At 37.0% G+C, this 24,157-nt stretch overlaps 2 protein-coding genes across 2 annotated transcripts; both read right to left on the reverse strand.

Annotated features, from left to right (window-relative positions):
* Positions 1-7,573: 7,573 nt before the first annotated feature.
* LOC102391458 (olfactory receptor 4K3-like) lies at positions 7,574-8,512 on the reverse strand. Its single transcript, XM_006062408.4, has one exon. The coding sequence runs from the start codon at positions 8,510-8,512 to the stop codon at positions 7,574-7,576; it is 939 nt and encodes a 312-aa protein (XP_006062470.4).
* Positions 8,513-20,613: 12,101 nt separating this feature from the next.
* Positions 20,614-21,525, reverse strand: LOC102391114 (olfactory receptor 4K3-like). Its single transcript, XM_025296528.3, has one exon. The coding sequence runs from the start codon at positions 21,523-21,525 to the stop codon at positions 20,614-20,616; it is 912 nt and encodes a 303-aa protein (XP_025152313.3).
* Between the last annotated feature and the right edge of the window lie 2,632 nt (positions 21,526-24,157).

Raw genomic sequence — 24,157 nt, forward strand, 5'->3', positions numbered from 1 at the left:
GGCTCGATAAAGGACAGAAATGGTATGGACCTAACAGAAGAAGAAGATATTAAGAAGAGATGGCAAGAATACACAGAAGAACTGTACAAAAAAGATCTTCACGACCCAGATAATGACGATGGTGTGATCACTGACCTAGAGCCAGACATCCTGGAATGTGAAGTCAAGTGGACCTTAGGAAGGATAACTAGAAACAAAGCTAGTGGAGGTGATGGAATTCCAGTTGAGCTATTCCAAATCCTGAAAGATGATGCTGTGAAAGTGCTGCACTCAATATGCCAGCAAATTTGGAAAACTCAGCAGTGGCCACGGGACTGGAAAAGGTCAGTTTTCCTTCCAATCCCAAAGAAAGGTAAAGCCAAAGAATGCTCAAACTACCACACAATTGCACTCATCTCACACGCTAGTAAAGTAATGCTCAAAATTCTCCAAGCCAGGCTGCAGCAATATGTGAACCGTGAACTTCTTGATGTTCAAGCTGGTTTTAGAAAAGGCAGAGGAACCAGAGATCAAATTGCCAACATCTGTTGGATCATGGAAAAAGCAAGAGAGTTTCAGAAAAACATCTATTTCTGCCTTATTGACTATGCCAAAGACTTTGACTATGTGGATCACAATAAACTGTGGAAAATTCTGAAAGAGAGGGGAATACCAGACCACCTGATCTTCCTCTTGAAAAATTTGTATGCAGGCCAGGAAGCAACAGTTAGAACTGGACATGGAACAACAGACTGGTTCCAAATAGGAAAAGGAGTTCGTCAAGGCTGTATATTGTCACCCTGTTTATTTAACTTCTATTCAGAGTACATCATGAGAAACGCTGGACTGGAAGAAACACAAGCTGGAATCAAGATTGCCAGGAGAAAATATCAATAACCTCACATATGCAGATGACACCACCCTCATGGCAGAAAGTGAAGAGGAACTCAAAAGCCTCTTGATGAAAGTGAAAGTGGAGAGTGAAAAAGTTGGCTTAAAACTCAACATTCAGAAAACGAAGATCATGGCATCCGGTCCCACCACTTCATGGGAAATAGATGGGGAAACAGTGGAAACAGTGTCAGACTTTATTTTTCTGGGCTCCAAAATCACTGCAGATGGTGACTGCAGCCATGAAATTAAAAGACGCTTACTCCTTGGAAGGAAAGTTATGACCAACCTAGATAGCATATTCAAAAGCAGAGACATTACTTTGCCAACAAAGGTCCGTCTAGTCAAGGCTATGGTTTTTCCTGTGGTCATGTATGGATGTGAGAGTTGGACTGTGAAGAAGGCTGAGCGCTGAAGAATTGATGCTTTTGAACTGTGGTGCTGGAGAAGACTCTTGAGAGTCCCTTGGACTGCAAGGAGATCCAACCAGGTCCATTCTGAAGGAGATCAGCCCTGGGATTTCTTTGGAAGGAATGATGCCAAAGCTGAAACTCCAGTACTTTGGCCACCTCATGTGAAGAGTTGACTCATTTGAAAAGACTCTGAAGCTGGGAGGGATTGAGGGCAGGAGGAGAAGGGGACGACAGAGGATGAGATGGCTGTATGGCATCACTGACTCGATGGACGTGAGTCTGAGTGAACTCCGGGAGTTGGTGATGGACAGGGAGGCCTGGCGTGCTGCGATTCATGGGGATGCAAAGTGTCGGACATGACTGAGCGACTGATCTGATCTGATCTGATCTGAAACCACACTCTATACTTTGGAGAAAGAAAAAATACAGAATGATAAAAATGACCTTGTCAACCTAGCTTACTGATGCTCTTACCTCTAAAGCAGCATGGTGAGACTAATTCTGCACCTGTTGGAACAAGTTTACCCCAGTTCAACTCATGCCATAGGAAGGAACTCTTGCTGTCTTGGCTGTGGTAATGGTCACACAGGTACAGCTAGCAGAGGGAAAGCCCAGAAGAGCAAACAGGAAAGAATCCTTTTCTCCTTTTCTAACGTGCAATCTTCCTCTAGCATGCTCTATCTTCAGAGCACAAAATGTGGCCAGATGGGAAAATAAAAATGTGATTTGCATAGTCTCAGGAGCAGAAAGCAGAGTGTAGGAGCAGAAAGCAGAGTTGGGAGTCAATAACAAATGGACAAGCGAATATTTTAATTTTAGGTGAAATTTGTTTAATAGATATAGAACCATTAATATGTTTTGCTTAGTAATTAGATTTTCTGAGGAAATTTCTAATTTCATATATATTTCAAATTTATTTGTATAAAGTTTAACATAATATCATCTTGTAATATTTGCACAGACTTTGGCATATGTAGATATATCTCCGTTTTCATTTCTGGCATTGGTTACTTGTGTCTTTTCTCAATCAATCTTACTGATATATTGTAATTTTTTTTTCTATTGTACTTTTATGTTTAATATGTTTATTCATTAATATTGGTTCTTGATATTTCATCCTTACTTTCTATAGTTTAATTTTCTTGACATGAGTATCTGGATCATTGACATGCATCTTTTATTTTCTAAAAATACATGCATGAATAGTAATGTCTCTGCCAGCATGACTGTAACTTCATTCTATATGTTCTTATGTAGATACTGTATTTTTTATTGTTGTTATTTAATTGCTAAGTCATGTCTGACTCTGAAACCCCATAGACTATATAACCTGACAGGCTCCTCTGCCCATGGCATTTCCCAGGCAAAAATACTGGAGTGGGTTGCCATTTCCTTCTCCAGGGGATCTTCTTGACCCAGGAATCGAACCTGTGTCTCCTGCATTGGCAGGCAGATTCTTTGAATTTCTATTATGATTTTTTTTTGAAATATGGATTTTAGAATCAAATTGTATTAAATTGATAATGAATTACATGAAATTTGTGGGCTTTGAAACTAGGTGGATAGCAGTATCTCATTTTGTAAGTTTACCAGAACTAATTATTCAATTTAGCAAGGACTCAATCAGGATGCAGTGCTGTTATTATGTTCCTTTCCAGGAGGGATGTGAAAGGAAATTACATTCAGGCTTCAAATAACTTATGAATGAATGGTGGCTTCTATAATTAAAGATTTATATCAGTGAGCACAGCTAAGATATTTTCATCTAAAAAATATTTCAAGAAGCCATTCTTGGTCCCCAAATACGTCTGGACAGTGATCTAAGTGATGCTTTCATGATCATCTGGTTTGGCCAAATGTAAATTTCTGCAATTATTCCTTGGTGTAGTTTGTACTTCTTGTTTTTTTTTTTTTTAATATTTTAGGAAATTAATAGCAATAATTGTATGTCTTTTATTTTTTATTTTTTTTAATTTTATTTTATTTTTAAACTTTACATAATTGTATTAGTTTTGCCAAATATCAAAATGAATCTGCCACAGGTATACATGTGTTCCCCATCCTGAACCCTCCTCCCTCCTCCCTCCCCATACCATCCCTCTGGGTCATCCCAGTGCACCAGCCCCAAGCATCCAGTATCGTGCATCGAACCTGGACTGGCAACTTGTTTCATACATGATATTTTACATGTTTCAATGCCATTCTCCCAAATCTTCCCACCCTCTCCCTCTCCCATAGAGTCCATAAGACTGTTCTATACATCAGTGTCTCTTTTGCTGTCTCGTACACAGGGTTATTGTTACCATCTTTCTAAATTCCATATATATGCGTTAGTATACTGTATTGGTGTTTTTCTTTCTGGCTTACTTCACTCTGTAGAATAGGCTCCAGTTTCATCCACCTCATTAGAACTGATTCAAATGTATTCTTTTTAATGGCTGAGTAATACTCCATTGTGTATATGTACCACTGCTTTCTTATCCATTCATCTGCTGATGGGCATCTAGGTTGCTTCCATGTCCTGGCTATTATAAACAGTGTTGCGATGAACATTGGGGTACGCGTGTCTCTTTCCCTTCTGGTTTCCTCAGTGTGTATGCCCAGCAGTGGGATTGCTGGATCATAAGGCAGTTCTATTTCCAGTTTTTTAAGGAATCTCCACACTGTTCTCCATACTGGCTGTACTAGTTTGCATTCCCACCAACAGTGGAAGAGGGTTACCTTTTCTCCACACCCTCTCCAGCATTTATTACTTGTAGACTTTTGGATCGCAGCCATTCTGACTGGTGTGAGATGGTACCTCATAGTGGTTTTGATTTGCATTTCTCTGATAATGAGTGATGTTGAGCATCTTTTCATGTGTTTGTTAGCCATCTGTATGTCTTCTTTGGAGAAATGTCTATTTAGTTCTTTGGCCCATTTTTTGATTGGGTCATTTATTTTTCTGGAGTTGACAGAAGCTATAAAACTCCTAGAGGAGAACATAGGCAAAACACTCTCTGATATACATCACAGCAGGATCCTCTATGACCCACCTCCCAGAATATTGGAAATAAAAGCAAAAATAAACAAATGGGACCCAATTAACCTTAAAAGCTTCTGCACATCAAAGGAAACTATTAGCAAGGTGAAAAGGCAGCCTTCAGAATGGGAGAAGATAATAGCAAATGAAGCAACTGACAAACAACTAATCTCGAGAATTGTATGTCTTTTAAAGTCAATTATATTCTCACTAGTAGTGTTTTAACTTACTGGCATAAAGATTGATATGTCACGATTAAGTTGATAGTTATTGGTATAGGGATCTGACTGAAGAAATCAACTTTTTTCTTCAGTTCACAGGAATAAAGTAACAATGAATATACTGTAAAGATTTGTTAATATAATTTTATTAGCAAGTGACACATAACAACTAGGGCTATGAAGCATGCACTATTACACAGGCAGATTCATTTAAAAAGTCTATAAGATGCAGACATAACTAGCATACCTCAACTTACAGTAACACCAAACTGCATTCATTTTCCTGCCAGATATATTTTACTCTCTGAGTATGATACATGTGTCTAAGAACATATATATTTTGGGGGAAGTTATTAAGTGAAACCTTCCCTAGAAGGCTTCTTCCCTAGAAGGCCTTTTCCCTAGAATAACAGATATTGGTTAAGTATACAGCCCAGAACCACATGGATTTTTTGAAAGCTGCAGTGAATGAATGAGCAATTGTATTCTGGGTGTGTGTGTGTGTGTGTGTGTGTGTGTGTGTTTGTAGAAGGCCCAAGAGAAAGCCTTTTGTTTATTGTTTCCTTAACTTTGCATTATACAATATTTTAATTGTAACAACCCAAATAAATATGTCATGAAGAACAGTGCACAAATGAAGATGGTATAATGGTAAATAGAATGTTACCAATCAACATTCAAGTTGTCTGATCTTCTTCTGGAGTCCGTCCATCTCCTGGCTGGAGCATTGTCTCTGCTCTTCTCAACTTGTGGCATCCATTACTGACTACAAGGTATCTTTGCCAGGTGTTTTGTGTCATTAGAACAGGGAAAGGAATCCTGAGCTGATGTCTTTATGGTTTGAAAGATGCACAAATCACTTCTCACATCTTATTGCCAGAACTTGGTCATTCAGATACAACTGTCTATGCTGCTACTGCTGCTAAGTCACTTCAGTTGTGTCCGACTCTGTGCGACCCTGTAGACGGCAGCCCATCAGGCTCCCCTGTCCCTGGTATTCTCCAGGCAAGAACACTGGAGTGGGTTGCCATTTCCTTCTTCAATGCATGAAAGTGAAAAGTGAAAGTGAAGTCGCTCAGTCGTGTCCGACTCTTAACGACCCCATGGACTGCAGCCTACCAGGCTCCTCCGCCCATGGGATTTTCCAGGCAAGAGTACTGGAGTGGGGTGCCGTTGTCTTCTCCGACAACTGTCTATAGGGATTAGGAAATCTACTGTATAGCTGGGGAGTCCTGTATCCAGCTAAAATTTGAGAGATTTACTATTAGTAAGAATAGGCACTTGGCCACAGGGAACAATTAGCATACGATTATTGAGATGTAGTTTATACACATGTTCAGCTTTACAATATGAATTATTATTCAGAGTACTTAAATCAATTTACACCCACTCACAAGGCATAGCATTTCTTTGAATACACATTCTGAACAATAATTGTTTTTGTTTGGTGTCTTTTCTAATAAACCCATTTCACAGATGTATAATACCATTTTATCATCATCTTAAATTGCATTTCCCTGATTAATTATGAAATAGTCTTCAGTGAAATAAATACCTGTACATGTTTTGCCCATTATCTCCCCTGTTGAGATGTTTATCTTTTTCATTCATGTGTAGGAGGTATTATGATTCCTGTATAATGTTGTTTCTTTGTTCCCTTTTACTTTCCTCTCATTACTAAATTTCTTTTGTTTTGAAGCAACATATCCTTATTATTTCCTGAATGTAAGTAAAAAAATAATGTTTCAAGCAGTTTCAAATCCTTCTGCTTGTGTGTTTAAGAAAAAAAATTTCAAGGAAACTGTACCTTTAAATCAATAGTTAAGACTTGAAACCTTGAATTACAGAGATTATACTGTTAAGTACCAGTATTGTAGTTTGATGCATTTAGATTTTGTTTTTCAAGTAGAAGCAGAGCAGGGAAATATATCCCTTAAGGTCTCTAGCTAATTTGGAGTTATGATAGATAAATCATGTATTTCTAGAAGTGAGATTAATGATATTTAACTCAAAATGATTTATTAGGTAATACATAGATTAGGTAAAATACTCAGCATGAGATTTGGAATATAGGTAGTATTTATTAAATTAGGCATGCTTCAGTCATGTCCAAATCTTTGTGACCCTATGGACTGTAGGGAGAATCCCCATGGGATTCTCCAGGAAAGAACACTGGAGTGGGTTGACATGCCCTCCAGGGAATCTTCCTGACCCAGGGATTGAACCCTCACCTCTTGTCTCCTGCATTGGCAGGCAAGTTCTTAGCATTAGCACCACCCATATAAATAAATTGTTATTTTATAATTAAAGCAGAGACATTACTTTTCCAACAAGGGTCCATCTAGTCAAGGCTGTGGTTTTTCCAGTGGTCATGTATGGATGTGAGAGTTGGACTGTGAAGAAAGCTGAGCGCCAAAGAATTGATGCTTTTGAACTGTGGTGTTGGAGAAGACTCTTGAGAGTCCTTTGGACTGCAAGGAGATCCAACCAGTCCATTCTGAAGGAGATCAGCCCTGGGATTTCTTTGGAAGGACTGATGCTAAAGCTGAAACTCAGTACTTTGGTCACCTCATGCGAAGAGTTGACTCATTGGAAAAGACCCTGATGCTGGGAGGGATTGGGGGCAGGAGGAGAAGGGGACGACAGAGGATGAGATGGCTGTATGGCATCACTGACTCGATGGACGTGAGTCTTAGTGAACTCCGGGAGTTGGTGATGGACAGGGAGGCCTGGCGTGCTGCGATTCATGGGGTCGCAAAGAGTCAGACACGACTGAGTGACTGAACTGAACTGAATTCTTATTATAATCACCAGGCATTTTTTTTTTTTTACAATACACAAGAATACTTAGACAAATTTTTATTTTCTCCAAGTGGTAAGAATACATGTATTAGCTTTTTGAACATATTTTCTTAATGGAATAAACACAAATAATATATCTGAGATTACTGATAAATTACAGATATGAACATTTATAGTTTAGTTAGCATGTCAAACTATGTCCAAATTAGGGAGCAAACAGTAGAATTACTGAATACATGAAAGCTTTAAAAATTGCACTTTGTATTCTTACGCTGACTTATCAGTCGCTTTATTGCATTTTTAATTTCTTTATTTCTCAGTGTGTAAATGGCTGGATTCAAAAGAGGCGTGATTACTGTATAAAACACAGAAAGTACCTTGTCCACCCAAGTGATGCTAAGTGGCCAGAAATAGATGAAAATGCAGGGTCCAAAGAACAGCACCACCACTGTGATGTGGGAAGTGCAGGTAGAGAGTGCCTTTGATGATCCATCCTTGGAATGAAGGCGAATAGTCACCAGGATGTAGGTGTAAGAGATCAGCAAGAGAATGAAGCAAGTTACAGCCAAGACACCACTGTCAACATTTATCAATATTCTCAGAGTGTGAGTGTCCGTGCAAGCTAGTTTGATCACTTCGGGAATATCACAGAAAAAGCTGTCCACTATTCTGGGTCCACAGAAAGAAAGATCTAAAATCATAGCTAGTTGACTTATGGCATGTACAAAGCCAATGATCCATGATATCAGAGCTAGCCAGATGCACTTTTGTCTGTCCATAATTCTGGAGTAATGGAGTGGCTTGCAGATGGCTACACAACGGTCATAGGCCATTGTCACGAGCAGTACCATCTCATCCCCTGCAAGAAAATGTATAAAGAGGATCTGACTCATGCAGCCCCCAAAGGAGATGGTTTTATTATCCTTTAGGAAGTCTGTGGTCAGTTTAGGAGTGGTCACTGAGGAAAGGCAGAAGTCAACAAATGAGAGATTGGCTAAGAGGAAGTACATTGGGGAATGGAGATGGGAGTCAGTGATGATTAAGAGCACAACAAGAAGGTTGCCCAGGACGGTCATCAGGTAGAGTGCAGAAAATGGCAGTAAGAGGAATTTCTGGAGATCCTTTGAATCACAGAGTCCACGAAAAACGAACTCAGATGCCACGGACTGGTTTGCTTCTTCCATTTAGTACATTTCTAATGTGACCAGAAGAGGTGAACTAAGAAGTTCTAGAATGGAAAGAAGAACTAAATGTTTGGGTGCTTGAGAGCAGACAAACACTTCTCCTGTGCAAAATTTAAATCCTAGGAAATGTGCTAAATTCCAAACTGAAAATAAAGATTTATTGAATCAATCTCAGCTCTCAGGAGCTAATAATGTGTAGAAAGGAAGTTTAAAAACGTCACCCAACAGAGAGAGTGCTTTGCTTATGCAAAATGAATATTCTCATAAAAATAACAATATTAATGTATTTTATAAACAATTTCTCCACTGCTTGAATCTTCCTTTTTGGCATTAAAAGTGCATAGGTCTATAATATATTTGGAGGTTCTTTATTTTTAACTCTTATCTAGGGCAACAATCTAATGCTACATTTCTCACACAAAACTTGACTCTTAGAAACTAATTTATCGCTAAAGTTGATATGTGTGAGCAAACTGAATTGAATCAAATTCTTTTACAAACTGTGAGAAAACTTTGTTTATCAAATGACTTGAGGAAAGCCCATCTTCATCCAAAGGAGCCCCCAGATGCTGATGGCACGTTTCTAATGCTGAATATTTTTACTAATTTTGAATCTCTGTATAAAATTATATATTTCATAGGCAGAGTAACTCCACTTATTAACATTATAGACCAGTTCTATTCCCTCACTTGTAACAGATTTCTTTTTTGAGAGTAGTTTAAATGATAAAGAAATGAAAACTACATTTATTCCTGACTGTTCTCAGAAAAGAATGTATAAAATTTACCTTCATTTGTCCTTAAACTGTTCACATATACTATATAAATTGAGCTCTGCAAAAATATATATATTTTCTATATTTTGTAAACCAAACAGCAAGTTCTTTTTTCCTTATTTCTTTTCTTCCATTTGCCCTCATTTTTGATTTATATTTTTTCTTTAGTTTCCCTTCTTGTCTGTATTTGTTTATTATCCTAGTCTTTTAGAAAATATAGTTTAGATTATCAAGTACAATAACTGGCACTTATGACCTACCAAGTCCTTGATAAGCATTTTTAAAACGTACATTTTGTTAGGTTTTCCCACTGTAGGACTCAAAGCATTTTGCATTTCCAACTACAATGTACAAATCCCCTTTCTTAAAAATATAGCCTTGTCAATACAATGTGTTGTCTTTATGATGATGAGAGATGAGAGATGGTACTGGGATGTAATTTTTTAATTACAAAATTAATTATTTTTTCCATTTATTAGTATTATTTGCCTTTTTTTCTTTGAATATCTGCTCCCTTTTTGTTGTACTTTTTTTCCTACTGAGTTTTGCTCTTCATTCTGTTCAGCAAACATAAGACTTTTTAAAAGGAATATCAGCATCATTTATGTCTTGTGACTATTTTCTTACTACTGAATTTTAATTTCATTATCCTTAAATTTTTGTAAAAATACTCCATGAGATCTAATCATGTGTATATATATATATATATATACATATACATATTACCTATTTGAAGAATCACAGTTCTTGCAGTTTTGCAGAAGAGAATTTGATTTTTCCCAAGTCTTAAGTTCAAAAATACTAGAACAACAAAATACATGGAAATTTGTCTGACTTTAAAACTTCCAGACTAGCTTCCCTACTAAAAATGACTTCTAAGCACCTTGATTTTGAGATGTCTTTAAAAGTAAAAAAAAAAGAAAATTCTGAAATAAGACATTTTGTTCTGTAAAGAGGTGACAGATGCAAACTATGTAAATAGCTAAAGCAATAGTAAAGAGGTACAGGTTTATATTAAAATCTATTCAGTTTCATTGTTTGTCTTTAAAGTGTATGGTACTTTTTCGTATTAATATGTGACTGAGGCTTTTTTCCATTTACTTACTTTTGTCAGTGAGAGAACTGACTAAGAGTTACCGTATGATCTTGCAATTCCACTTCTGGGTCTATATTTGGAGAAAACTCTAATTTGAAAACATACATGCACCCTAATGTTCACAGTGGCACTTTCTACAATAGCCAAGACATGGAAGCAGCCTACGTGTCCATTAATGGAATGGATAAAGAAGATGTGGTGTATATGTATATATATATATATATATATATATATATATATATGGAATACTATTACTTAGCCATAAAGGAAGAATAAAATAATGTCATTTTCAGCATCATGAATGTACCTAAAGATTATCATAGTAAGTGAAGTTAGTCAACAGAGAAAGACAAATATCATACAATATCACTTATATGTGGAAAATTAAAAAAATGGTGATATAAATGAGCTTATTTACAGAGCAGAAACAAACTAGCAGATACAAAGAGCAATCTTATAGTTACGAAATGGGGTGGAGGGGAGGGAAATAAATTATTAGTTTGGAATTAACATATCGACACTACTACATATAATAGATAAACAACAAAAAACTACTTTGTAGCACAGAGAGCTATATTCAGTGTCTGATAATAACCCATAATGAAAAAGAATATATATAATTATATATATGTGTAAGTATATATAAGACCAAATCACTTGCTGTATATCTAATGTACACAACATTGTAAATTAACCTATATTTCAATTAAAAATGAAATTTGAGCCATGTTTTATGACTATTACTGTCACTACAAGCGTTCAGCACAAGTATTATAAACAGTGGGGGAAAACACAGAGGGAAACGGAGCCAGTCCGCCTTACAAGGGAGAGGTCACCTTCCTTCCCCAAGTCACCATATCGCTCTCAGATTGAACAGATTTCAAACAGATCGTTTTCTGGCCAGTGGCTGAGGCAGAGAGTGCCCCTCTCAAAACCTGGTTTTCTTCCCAAACGGTGTCCAAACAGGATTCTGAGATTCCTTTTTTAGGTACTGCCTCACTTAACAAATGGGGGGATTAAAGTTGAAAAAGAAAAAAAAAACAACAAAAAAACAGCATGACAATTTGCCAAGATAACTTTGGTCCAGTTTAGCTTTGCATTAACCCACAGTCATTGTGCTGCTATCTTAAAATTCCCATGATTTTTTAAAGGTTAAGGAAGGTGAACAAGAGAATTAGAGGTATCAGTATAGAAAGAAATATTTTATGATAATAGTGTTATTTTAGAGAAGAGGGTAAATGATCATTTCTTCTTTTTCTATGTTCTAGAATTGTATCAGCAAAGCACAGAATCCCCTAGGACATTAAAGCAGTTATCAAAGCTATATAATTAAGGCTCTTCATATTTGTCACTTTAATATAATATTATTTTAAAATACATAAATTGCAAGTTTAAAAATGTCTCAAAAGCCTGAACAGTTACATTAAAAAGTTCCTTTGAATATCCATAAATACCATGTTTTCTTCCCCCAGAATTTGGCATGTATCCTTCCTAAATTTTATTGATAATTCATATTTATAAACATATTCTTAAAAAATATTAATTTTTTTTCTGTAAGTTTGAACCTATGTGTTTTGCCATTTTATTTCATATCTATAAATATGATTTGATAATGTCTCTATTAGTATGTGTGTGTGTGTGTTAGTTGCTCAGTTGTGTCTGACTCTTTGCAACCCCATGGACTGTAGTCCAACAGGCTCCTCTGTCCATGGCATTCTCCAGGCAAGGATAGTAGAGTGGGTTGCCATTCCCTTCTCCAGGGGATCTTCCTGACTGAGTGATCAAACCCAGGCCTCTTACACTGCAGACAGGTTCTTTACCAACTGAGCCACCAGGGAAGCCCCTATTATATATAGATCAATGTAATTTCTTTAAACTATGTAATATTCAAAATATGAATAAAACACAATTTATTAACCCTCCTAAAAATGGTAGAACAAATAAAATCCAAAAGGAATTGGAGATATCAGGATAAATGAGAGGGTCTGTGAGAACTGATCTCACCCAACGTGGGCAGCTGAAAACTTCTTAGATTGTGGAAAGGCAGTGTTGGTGAACACATCCAGTAACCTAGAGAGGGGTACACCCTGATACCTGATACACCCTGACTCCAGAGGCACGGAAGCTGCTGTACTTGAGACCATCTCAGTACTTGCCTGTGTATTTCTTCATCTGGATATTTATGTGGCTCCTTTATCATATTTTTAATTAAACAAGTAAATGTAGGTAAATATTTCCTAAGATCTGTGAACCACTCTAACAAATTAATAGAAGCTGAGGAGGAGAGCCTGGGAACCTCTGATTTGTAGCCAAATCGGACAAAAATTGTGTATACTCTGGGGACCTATTACTGAGATGGGCAACTTAAATAACAGAAAGAGTCTAGTGGGACTGAGCCCTTAACCCATGAGCTCTAACACTAGCTTCAAATGCATAGTGTTGTAAGGATTAAGTTAGATTGTGGGCTACCCAGCTGGTGGTGCTAGTGGTAAGGAACTTGCCTGCCAATGCAGGAGATGCAAGTTTGATCCCTGGGTAGGAAAGATCCCCTGGAGGAGGGCATGGTAACCCACTCCAGTACTGTTGCCTGGAGAGTCCCATAGACAGAGGCGCATGGTGGTTACAGTCCATAGGTTTGCAAAGAATTGAATATGACTGAAGCAACTTAGGACCTAGGACACCCAGCATTGAGTTAAGTTGTTGTAGATAATGGCTTGGTATGCGGAGAAACCTCTACATCTGGTGATCAGACGTGTCAGAGGTGGAGTGTTTTATGTGAATAAAAAAGGACACTTATAGGAAAGAAACACACATGAGGTACACTGAACTGAGTTTCCCCTTTCCAATGTTATATGATTTTTTTTCTAAACCAGTTAGTATAATCTCATTTTCCTTAGTTATGGAGTGTTGTAAGGGAGGCATATAGTCCAGAATTATTCAATGAGATATAAACCAAAGTCAGTTTCTGAGGTCTGCCTTTCTCAAACCAAAGGACACGTCTTCACGTGCAGATGGACTTTCCTGATCCTTTTTCCATGCATTTGATGCTAACATCATGCCAAAGTTAAAAACGTTTCAAGTCTATATACAATGAGAGCAAAAGGTTAGAAAGAACCTAGGATCCAAACCATTTGTTGAATACTTAATCAGCACCCACAGTGGTCTCCCTTCTTGTGCCTTCTAGTACAGCACGGTCACATCCTTGTCTGTAGCTTTATCACCGGTCTTCAGAGAAATCTATCCAGAGTTGTAGATGGCATACACAAATGAAAGTCTCACCTCCACCTTCAAGATAACACGTCAAAACTGAATTTAGAATATGATAATCCACCCGCCCTGATAAGTATCATTACCATTCCCCCAGACACCAAAAATAGATACCTATGTGGTTGTCTTGTCCATATTTTCACCTGCTATCTCTAGTTGTCCAGTTTTTAGTCTCAAACATGTCTCAATTCACTTCCCTCCTCTTTACTTCTGTTGTCATTATTCTTTGCTTCTAGGCTATATATTTTTCCATATTGGCAGTTTAAAAGGCTATTTTTATTGAAGAAGTTTTAAAAGACTATTAATGGATTTCTCTGCTCCATTCTTCCCCAATTCCAACTCATTCTCTAGTCTGATTCCAGCTATGTGTATAGAAAGTCAAATATGATCTACATGGTCTCCTAGCTAAATTTTTAATGTGTCTGTGAAGAGAAAATTTCTGAAATCCCACAGAATATCACATAATACTAAGAGAAATAATGAACAATATTTGGATTTAGACAAAGTTACATAAACATTTTAGAAAATGAACTTTAGAACTTTACCAGAAAGTTACTGAGTAAATTTCAAAATTGACTCTTCATTAAAAAAAACTCTTGGGAAAATAGGAAGTATTAAAAAAATAAATAAATAGGCTTCCCTGGTAGCTCAGACAGTAAAGAATCTGCCTATAATGTAGGAGATCCAGGTTCAATCCCTGGTTCGGAAAGATCCCCTGGAGAAGAGAATGGCAACCTACTCCAGTATTCTTGCCTGGAGAATTCTGTGGACAGAAGAGCCTGATGGGCTACAGTCTATGGGGTTGCAAAGAGTCTCAAATAGCTGGACTGAGTGACTAATACTTTCACTTTCAAATAAATAAGTAAACATGCATAATTAGTGAAAATCAGCTGATATAGAATGTTATATTATTGTGAGGTATACAACTTAGTTATCTGACAATCAGATACATTATGCAAGAATCACCCTTGAAATACAAATTCCCATTATCATTCAATACCATACAAAGGTGTTACAATATTATATAATATTGTATATTTTATTATATATATAATTATTATATATATTATATATATAATATACATATATTCTCTATGTATACGTTGTTGTTATTGTTGTTCAGTCATTCAGTCATGTCTGACTCTTTGTAACCCTGTGGGCTCATCAAATCCCATGAATTATTCCTTTCATAGCTGGAAGTTTGTTCCTCTAATCCCCTTTACTGATTTCATTCATCCCTCAGCACCCACCCTATCTGGCAACCACCAGTTTGTCCTAAGAGTCTGCTTTTATTTGTTTATTTTGCTTTTTAGATTCCATGTATAAATAAAATAATATGGTATTTGCCTTTCTGTGTCTGACATGTCACTTAGCATGATAGTGTCAAGTTCTTGCAATGGCAAACTTTCTTTTTTTATGGAAGGATGGTGTTCCTACATATATAATCACATCTTTTTTAATTCATTTTATCAATGGACACTTAGGCTGCTTCCGTAACTTGGCTATTGTAAATAGTCCTGCAATGTACATAAAGGTGCATGTATCTTTTCAAATTAGTGCTTTCAATTTTTTTTTTTTTTCAGATAAATTCTAGGTTTTTATTTCACTTGTGGAACTTGAAATTGCTAGGTCACGTGGTAGTCTTTTTTTTTTTGGAAGATCGAGTGTTTTCCACAGTGGTTTCACCAGTTACATCTTACTAATATTGCATGAAATTTCCCTTTTCTCTAATCTACACTGATGCTTGTTATTTGCTGTCTTTTTGATAGTAGTCATTCGACAGGTCTAAGGTGGATTTTGGTTTGCATTTCCCTGATGATTAGTGATGTTGAACATATTTTTGTGTTGTCCATCTGTATGTCTTCATTGGAAAAATGTCTATTCAGATTTGACCTTTTTTAACCCAATTGGTTTTTTTTTTTTTTTGCTATTGTGTTGTAGAGTGCTTTATTTGTTTTGAATTATAAGCCCTTATCAGATAGATTTACAAACATATTTGCCCATTCAGCAGGTTGTCTAAAACACTACTAAATCTATATTCATCTTTACTTTCCAACAATCCTATGCTCATCAAGCTTGCCATCTATTGAGGTAAACAAATGAAGCAGGGGATTTTTCAGGCAAGAATACTGGAGTGGGTTGCCATTTCCTTCTCCAGGAGATCTTCCCGACCCAGGGATTGAACCTGCGTCTCCCACATTGTAGGCAGACGCTTTACTGTCCGAGCCACCAGGGAAGTCATATTATGTGTTAAGCTATTATACTTAAATAGACTGCCATAGAGGGAAACTATAGAAATATATGTAATTTTTAAACAAAAATATTGTCTGTGATGAATAATAATTTATTTATATCTTTTTCTTCATTTTATTTAGTTTTATTCTCTTATAAATTCTCTTATAAAACCACACAATTGCACTCATCTCACACGCTAGTAAAGTAATGCTCAAAATTCTCCAAGCCAGGCTGCAGCAATATGTGAACTGTGAACTTCCTGATGTTCAAGCTCGTTTGAGAAAAGGCAGAGGAACCCGAGATCAAATTGCCAACATCCGCTGGATCATAGAAAAAGCAAGAGAGTTCCAGAAAAACATCTATTTCTGCTTTATTGACTATGCCAAAGCCTTTGATTGTGTGGATCACAATCAACTGTGGAAAATTCTGAAAGAGATGGGAATACCAGACCACCTGATCTGCCTCTTGAGAAATTTGTATGCAGGTCAGGAAGCAACAGTTAGAACTGTACTTGGAACAACAGACTGGTTCCAAATAGGAAAAGGAGTTCATCAAGGCTGTATATTGTCACCCTGTTTATTTAACTTCTATGCAGCATACATCATGAGAAACGCTGGACTGGAAGAAACACAAGCTGGAATCAAGATTGCTGGGAGAAATATCAATAACCTCAGATATGCAGATGACACCACCCTTATGGCAGAAAGTGAAGAGGAACTCAAAAGCCTCTTGATGAAAGTGAAAGTGGAGAGTGAAAAAGTTGCCTTAAAGCTCAACATTTAGAAAACGAAGATCATGGCATCCGGTCCCACCACTTCATGGGAAATAGATGGGGAAACAGTGGAAACAGTGTCAGACTTGATTTTTCTGGGCTCCAAAATCACTACAGATGGTGACTGCAGCCATGAAATTAAAAGATGCTTACTCCTTGGAAGGAAAGTTATGACCAACCTAGATAGCATATTCAAAAGCAGAGACATTACTTTGCCAACAAAGGTTCGTCTAGTCAAGGCTATGGTTTTTCCTGTGGTCATGTATGGATGTGAGAGTTGGACTGTGAAGAAAGTTGAGTGCTGAAGAAATGATGCTTTTGAACTGTGGTGTTGGAGAAGACTCGTGAGAGTCCCTTGGACTGCAAGGAGATCCAACCAGTCCATTCTGAAGGAGATCAGCCCTGGGATTTCTTTGGAAGGAATGATGCTAAAGCTGAAACTCCAGTACTTTGGCCACCTCATGTGAAGAGTTGACTCATTGGAAAAGACTCTGATGCTGGGAGGGATTGGGGGCAAGAGGAGAAGGGGATGACAGAAGATGAGATGGCTGGATGGCATCACTGACTCGATGGACGTGAGTCTGAGTGAACTCCGGGAGTTGGTGATGGACAGGGAGGCCTGGCGTGCTGTGACTCATGGGGTCACAAAGAGTTGGACACGACTGAGCAACTGATCTGATCTGATTCTCTTATTCAGCTGGACAAGAGTTCCAATAAAACACCAAACATTAGTGTTGACAAGAAGCAATTTTTGTCATTTCCAACCTTAGGGACATGGTAGAGGGATTTCCAATATTTCAGCATCAATTATATGCTATGCTGGAGCTGTTTTGCATTAACCACTTATCAGAACGAGTAATTTTATTTCTAAATCTACAGCTAGGAGTTTTATTATGAAAGTGTATTTGATTTATTGAAATGCTCTTTCCTTATTTATGGAGATATTTGTACGATTATTCCTTTTTAGGCCTGGTGATGATTTCCAATTGTTAAATCAAACCTTGCACTTCAGGTATAAAATTAATTTGTTGCCATATATTATTCATGTCAAATTTATATCTGACATAGATGAATTGGGAAATTCATCTATGAATTCATCTAACCCCTGGTCTGAAACCCTTACTCTGTACTTTGGGAACCTCTTGGAAGAAGAGAAAATACAGAAAGAAGTATAGAAATGACCTGATAAGTCATGAAAGCATGAAAGCATGCTAATTGGACCCCTTGATGATATTTTTATTGAAAAGATAATGAGGTGCTTCACCTATGGAATCTTTTTAGGCAAGATACACTTGACCTGTCTAGGTTGCTAGTGACAAATCAGCCTATAAATTTATTAGCTAGAATTGAGCTGGAAAATACCAATGAGCTATGCAATTATCAAATTAAAAGTTGAAGGTGCTTCAGGACCAAAATAAGCTCCCTTTGGAAATCATGTTATATATGTGTTATTGTTTGATTCTTCGTTTGTTATCTCTGTTTCAAGGTGTAACTTACAGTAGTATGAAAAACCCTGGGGACTTCTGGTCTCAGAATTCTCCATGCATGACCTTTGACTACAGCTGCCAGCATCCTTTGAATTATTACTAACTTGACAGTATTTTGACAGAATCAAAATTAATAATTTTGATAGCATTTCAGACAATCCAATTCTGTTATTTTATGGGGAAATAAGTGTTCCTTCTCTTTCTCATCTCCGGAGAAGTTTATGTAAAAAAAGTTTCCTTTTTCATACTTGCAGTGTTCATCAGGAAAGTCACTTAGGCTGCACATTTCTGTGTGGAAAGCTGTTTCAATCAGGGATCAGTTGGCAAAGAGGAAACACATTACTTGAACATAATTTAATATAAAAAGTAAGCAGGTATAATATTGCCAACTAGATGTCTGAGAGAGTTCAAAGAAAACTTTATTACCATGAAGAAAACAATTGTAGGCAGCAGCTACTGCTCACGGGGTGGGGAACAAAGTTTAAAAATTAAAATGATAGAAATGTAGTGATGTAGGAAAGGATTCCTATGGTGTGAAACTCCCTCTTTGGAGGGAGTGTACTTGCCTCCTACTTTTTCTCTGAACTCAGAAGTGTGGCATGATAGATTCTGAGACTCTGAAGATAGGGTGCCAGCTTGCTGGTGCTCTTACCTCTGATGGAACAGAATGAGACTAGTTCTGAACCTGTAGGAAAATCTGCACCCTGGGTTCAGCTCATGCTATAGGAAGGAACTATTGCTATAGCGACTATGGTAATGCTCACAAGCAGAGGGAAAGTCCAAAAGAGCAGACAGGAAGGAGTCCTTTTCTCCTTCTCTAACTTTGCTGTCTTTCTCTCCCATGCTCTGTCTTCAGAGGGTAAAATGGAGCCAGATGTGAAAATAGATGTGTCGTATGCAGAATCCCAGGAGCAGAAAGCAGAGTATAGAAGTAGAAAGCAGAGTTGGGAGGCAATAACAATGATCTTAACTTGCATTTCTCAGCTAACTAAAGAGGCTGAATGTGTAGTCAGTGAAATAAATACTTGTTCAAATTGTTTGCCTATTCTCTAAGCCCCATTGGCTTGTTTATCTTTTTTATTCATGGGTAAGAGGTTTTCATAGTTTTGTATAAATTTATTTTTTGGGCATTTTTCTCATCTTACATAATCTTTGCTTTGAAGCAAGGAATTATTAGTTCTTTAATGTAAGGAAAAACAATAGTCATAAAAGTCATTTATTAACATAAGAAATAATGTTTTGTGAATACTTTTCCATGTGTACTTTAAGAGGAAAATTTTGAGGGAAACTTCTACCTTTAAACCAAGAGTTAATACTTGAAGATTGAAACTTTAAGGATTATGCTATGGAATGCAAGTGCAATGTATTTTCTTTTTTTTTAGTCATTATTTTTTTTTAATTTTATTTTATTTTTAAACTTTACATAATTGTATTAGTTTTGCCAAATATCAAAATGAATCCGCCACAGGTAAACATGTGTTCCCCATCCTGAACCCGCCTCCCTCCTCCCTCCCCATACCATACCTCTGGGTCGTCCCAGTGCACCAGCCCCAAGCATCCAGTATTGTGCATCGAACCTGGACTGGCAACTCGTTTCATACATGATATTTTACATGTTTCAATGCCATTCTCCCAAATCTTCCCACCCTCTCCCTCTCCCACAGAGTCCATAAGACTGCTCTATACATCAGTGTCTCTTTTGCTGTCTCGTACACAGGGTTATTGTTACCATCTTTCTAAATTCCATATATATGTGTTAGTATACTGTATTGGTGTTTTTCTTTCTGGCTTACTTCACTCTGTATAATAGGCTCCAGTTTCATCCACCTCATTAGAACTGATTCAAATGTATTCTTTTTAATGGCTGAGTAATACTCCATTGTGTATATGTACCATAGCTTTCTTATCCATTCATCTGCTGATGGACATCTAGGTTGCTTCCATGTCCTGGCTATTATAAACAGTGCTGTGCAATGTATTATGTTTTGAATCATTTATTTATTTTTTTAACTGGAAGCAGACCACTCAAATATCTTTAGTATATTCTCTAGCCAAGTAAGAGAGGATAAATCATGTGTTTTTAGAAAAGAGAATGATAAACTACTGAAAGTGGTTTAGTAATATACAAAGTGCTTAGAATGGCTTGGGGAACATAGGTAATGTTTAGTAAATTCTGAAAATTATTATTATTTTAACACTGTCATTATTGTTATCACTGGGTAAGTTTTTATCCTATACAAAGAATTATTTATGAAAAATTTTATTTCCTCCAAATGTTAAGAATTTTAGTGTTGCATTTTAACATATTTTCTTAGTGGATTAAATCACAGCATACATTTGGGAATATTTACAGCTTATGGATACAACATATTTCCAGTTCATAGGTCAGAATATATCCAAATTGGGAAGCACACGGTGGAATTGCTGATTACATGAAAGATCTAAAAATTACACCTGGAATCCATATGCTAACTTATCAGTCTCTTTATGGCATTCTTAATCTCTTTATTTCTCAGTGTATAAATGGCTGGATTCAAGAGAGGTGTGATTACTGTGTAAAATACAGCAAGGAACTTATCCACCCAAGTGATGCTAGGTGGCCACAGATAGGTGAAGATGCAGGGTCCAAAGAACAGCACCACCACTGTGATGTGGGAAGTACAGGTAGAGAGTGCCTTTGATGCCCCATCCTTGGAACGAAGATGGACAGTCACCAGGATGTAGGTGTAAGAGATTAGCAAGAAAATGAAGCACGTTGTAGCCAAGACACCACTGTCAGCATTTATCAATATTCTCAGAGTGTGAGTATCCGTGCAGGCTAGTTTGATCACTTCGGGAATATCACAGAAAAAACTGCCCACTATTCTGGGTCCACAGAAGGGAAGATCTAAAATCATAGCAAGCTGACTTGCGGCATGCACAAAGCCAATGATCCATGATGTCAATACTAGCCAGATGCATTTCTGTCTGTTCATGATGCTGGAGTAATGGAGTGGCTTGCAGATGGCTACATAACGGTCATAGGCCATTCTCACGAGCAGTACCATCTCACCCCCTCCAAAGAAATGTACACAGAGGATTTGACTCATGCAACCCCCAAAGGAGATGGCTTTACTATCCTTTAGGAAGTCTGTGATCAGTTTAGGAGTGGTCACTGAGGAAAAGCAGAAGTCAACAAATGAGAGATTGGCTAAGAGGAAGTACATTGGGGAATGGAGATGAGAGTCAATGATGATTAAGAATGCAACGAAAAGGTTGCCCAGGATGGTCATCAGGTAGAGTGCAGAAAATGGCAGTAAGAGGAATTTCAGGAGCTCCCTTGAATCACAGAGTCCACGAAAAATGAACTCAGATACCATGGACTGGTTTGCTTCTTCCATTTAGTAAATTTCTAAAGTGTCCAGAAGAGATGAATTTAGAACTTCTAGAAAGAAGAACTTAAGGTTTAGGTGTCAGAGAGCAGATAAATTCTTCTCAGGTGCAGTGTTGAAATCTTAGCATTATACTGAGCTCAAAATTGAAAATAACATTTTATGAATTTATGGATGGGCATAATCCTCTGACTAAACAAAGAAGCTAATTAAATGTAGAAGGACAGGTCAAAAACTTTATCCATCAGAAGTACAGTTCTTAAGGGTTATTAAAAACAAATATTCTGATTAAAAAGTTTAGTAGTAATGTGTTTTATGAACAATTTCTCCAGGGCTTGAATATACCTTTTCTGCAGGGAGAATGCATCATTCTAAAATCTATTTAGAGGCTTTTCATTTTTCAGACTCTATCTAGGGCAATAATTAGTTATAGTATATACTTTTTAGTAACAAATCAATTTCTAAGTTGATATATATAGCAGATTGAATTAAACCAAGGTCTTCTACATACTCAGGGAGAAACTGTTCATCAAATGACTTCAGAAAAAAATGTTTGTGTTCCGAAAGAAACCCTAGATGCTGACTACACATTTATAGTGCAAAATATTTTCATGTATTTTGATCTCTCTATGAGAAGATATATCCATAATATTATCTACTCCTTAGCCTAATTCCACTTATTAATGCACATTGACTGGTCCTTTGCCTTCACTGGAAACAAAAATTTCTTATTTCAGAGTAGCCTAAAGGGCAGGCCAATTTAAACTACTTTTACTCCTGACTGCCCCTGTGGGAGAAAATATATTAATAAATTCTAACTTCATTTGTACTTACACTATTCCTTTGCATTATTTAAATTGACCTCTGTGAACTGTGGACACATATATTTTCTATTTTCTACAAGCCAGAAAGCAAAGCCTTTGTTTCCTTTCTTCTCTCCCTCTCTCTATCCATCTGTCCCTCCCCACTTCCTTCCTTCCCTCCTTCTTTATTTCTACTTTTCCCTCTTTAATGTCTCTATTTCTCTCTATATATTGTCCTGCTGTTATCTTCAGTCTAGCTACTAATGTTAAGTTGACTCACTAGCACTTACTATTTACCAAGTGAGCACTTTAAAAACCTATTTTGTTAGTTATTCCTTCTATAAGACTTCAAACATTTTATATTTCAACTAGCTGTGTACAAAATTGCCTGTTTTCACTCCTTACCAATAGAATGTTTTCTCAATGGTAACGAGAAATGACATCTAAATGTAGATTTCATTTCTTACTATGAGATTAAGCATCTCCCTCTCCCCATCAACACACACCATTTTAAAGGACTATTTGCCTTTCTTTTTGTTTGAACTGCCTGCTACTCTTCTGGGCACGTTTTTACTTTGGATTTTGCTTTTATTTTCTTTCCTCAAGTGTTTTCTTCTTTCCTCAGAAAAAGTATGACTATTTTTTTTTAAATGAAAATCAGCATATGGATTATGGACTGTCACCATCTCAGTATTGAGTTTAAAATTATTTTACTTTGTTATTTTGGTAAGAGCACAACATAAGATCTATGTTATTTTGGTGGGAACACAACATGAGGTCTAATAAACTCTGTATGTACATGCGTGCTCAGTTGCCCACTCATGTCGGATTCTTTGTGATCCCATGGACTGTAGCTACTAAGCTCCTCTGTCCAGAGGATTTTCCAGGCAAAAATACTGGAGTGGGTTGCCATTTCCTACTCCAAGGAATCTTCTGGACCTAGACATTGAAACCAGGTCTCTTGCATTTCCTGCATTGGCAGGCAGATTTTATACCACTGAGCCACCTGGGAAGCCCCAATAAACTATATACACACACATTATTTTAGCAATCGTGTTTCTTGTCCTTTTGTAGATGTGAAATTTGATTTTCCCACCTTAAGTTCGAAAGTTCTAAAACTGGAAAATAGAGAGGTTTGTCTGACTCCAAAGCTTCCAGGATAGCTTCCCTACCAAAAATGGTTTCTATAGGAATCTTGAATTTGAGAAGAACAAGTAAAAAAGATTTCTGGAATAAGATATTTAGTTTTTCAAAGAAGTGACTGAGACACCAGTAAATGTACATAGCCAATAACAATAGGAAAAGAAGTAAAGGTTTACATTAATATAAATTCAGTTCTGTTTGTCCTTAAATTGTAGAGTACTTTGCCCTATTGATATTTGACTGAGGCTTTTTTCCATTTACTACTTTGATCAATGGTAGAGCAAGTAAAATATAAAAGGAATTAGAAAATGTTAATATAAGTTGGGGGCTTCCCTGGTAGCTCAGATATTAAAGAACCTGCCTGTGATGCGGGAGACCTGGGTTCAATCCCTGGGTTGGGAAGTTGGAGAATCTGTGAGAACTGATCTTACTAACTTGGGCCTCTAGGAACTTTTAAGATTGTAGAAAGGCAGTGTTTTTTGTTAGTTTGTCAAAGAGTTGTTAGGAATCCCAAAGTCCCAGGGACTGACTGAGAGAGAAAGCCCATAGTCTTTCCAATAAGCACATTAACTAAATAACAGCTTTAGAACAGTAAGCTTCACAGATAGGTATGAAAAAATGCTAAAGGGGTGGGGGACATCAAATCAAAAGAGAGGAGAAACATTGAACGTGAAAGTTAAAAAATCAGATAGATT

Source organism: Bubalus bubalis, chromosome 11, assembly GCF_019923935.1.
Source record: "Bubalus bubalis isolate 160015118507 breed Murrah chromosome 11, NDDB_SH_1, whole genome shotgun sequence".
NCBI classification, from domain to species: Eukaryota; Metazoa; Chordata; class Mammalia; order Artiodactyla; family Bovidae; genus Bubalus; species Bubalus bubalis.

What these genes read in the sequence shown, in the direction of transcription:
- LOC102391458 (XM_006062408.4), bottom strand. Translation starts at nt 8,512, where the DNA reads ATGGAAGAAGCAAACCAGTCCGTGGCATCTGAGTTCGTTTTTCGTGGA.
- LOC102391114 (XM_025296528.3), bottom strand. Translation starts at nt 21,525, where the DNA reads ATGGAAGAAGCAAACCAGTCCATGGTATCTGAGTTCATTTTTCGTGGA.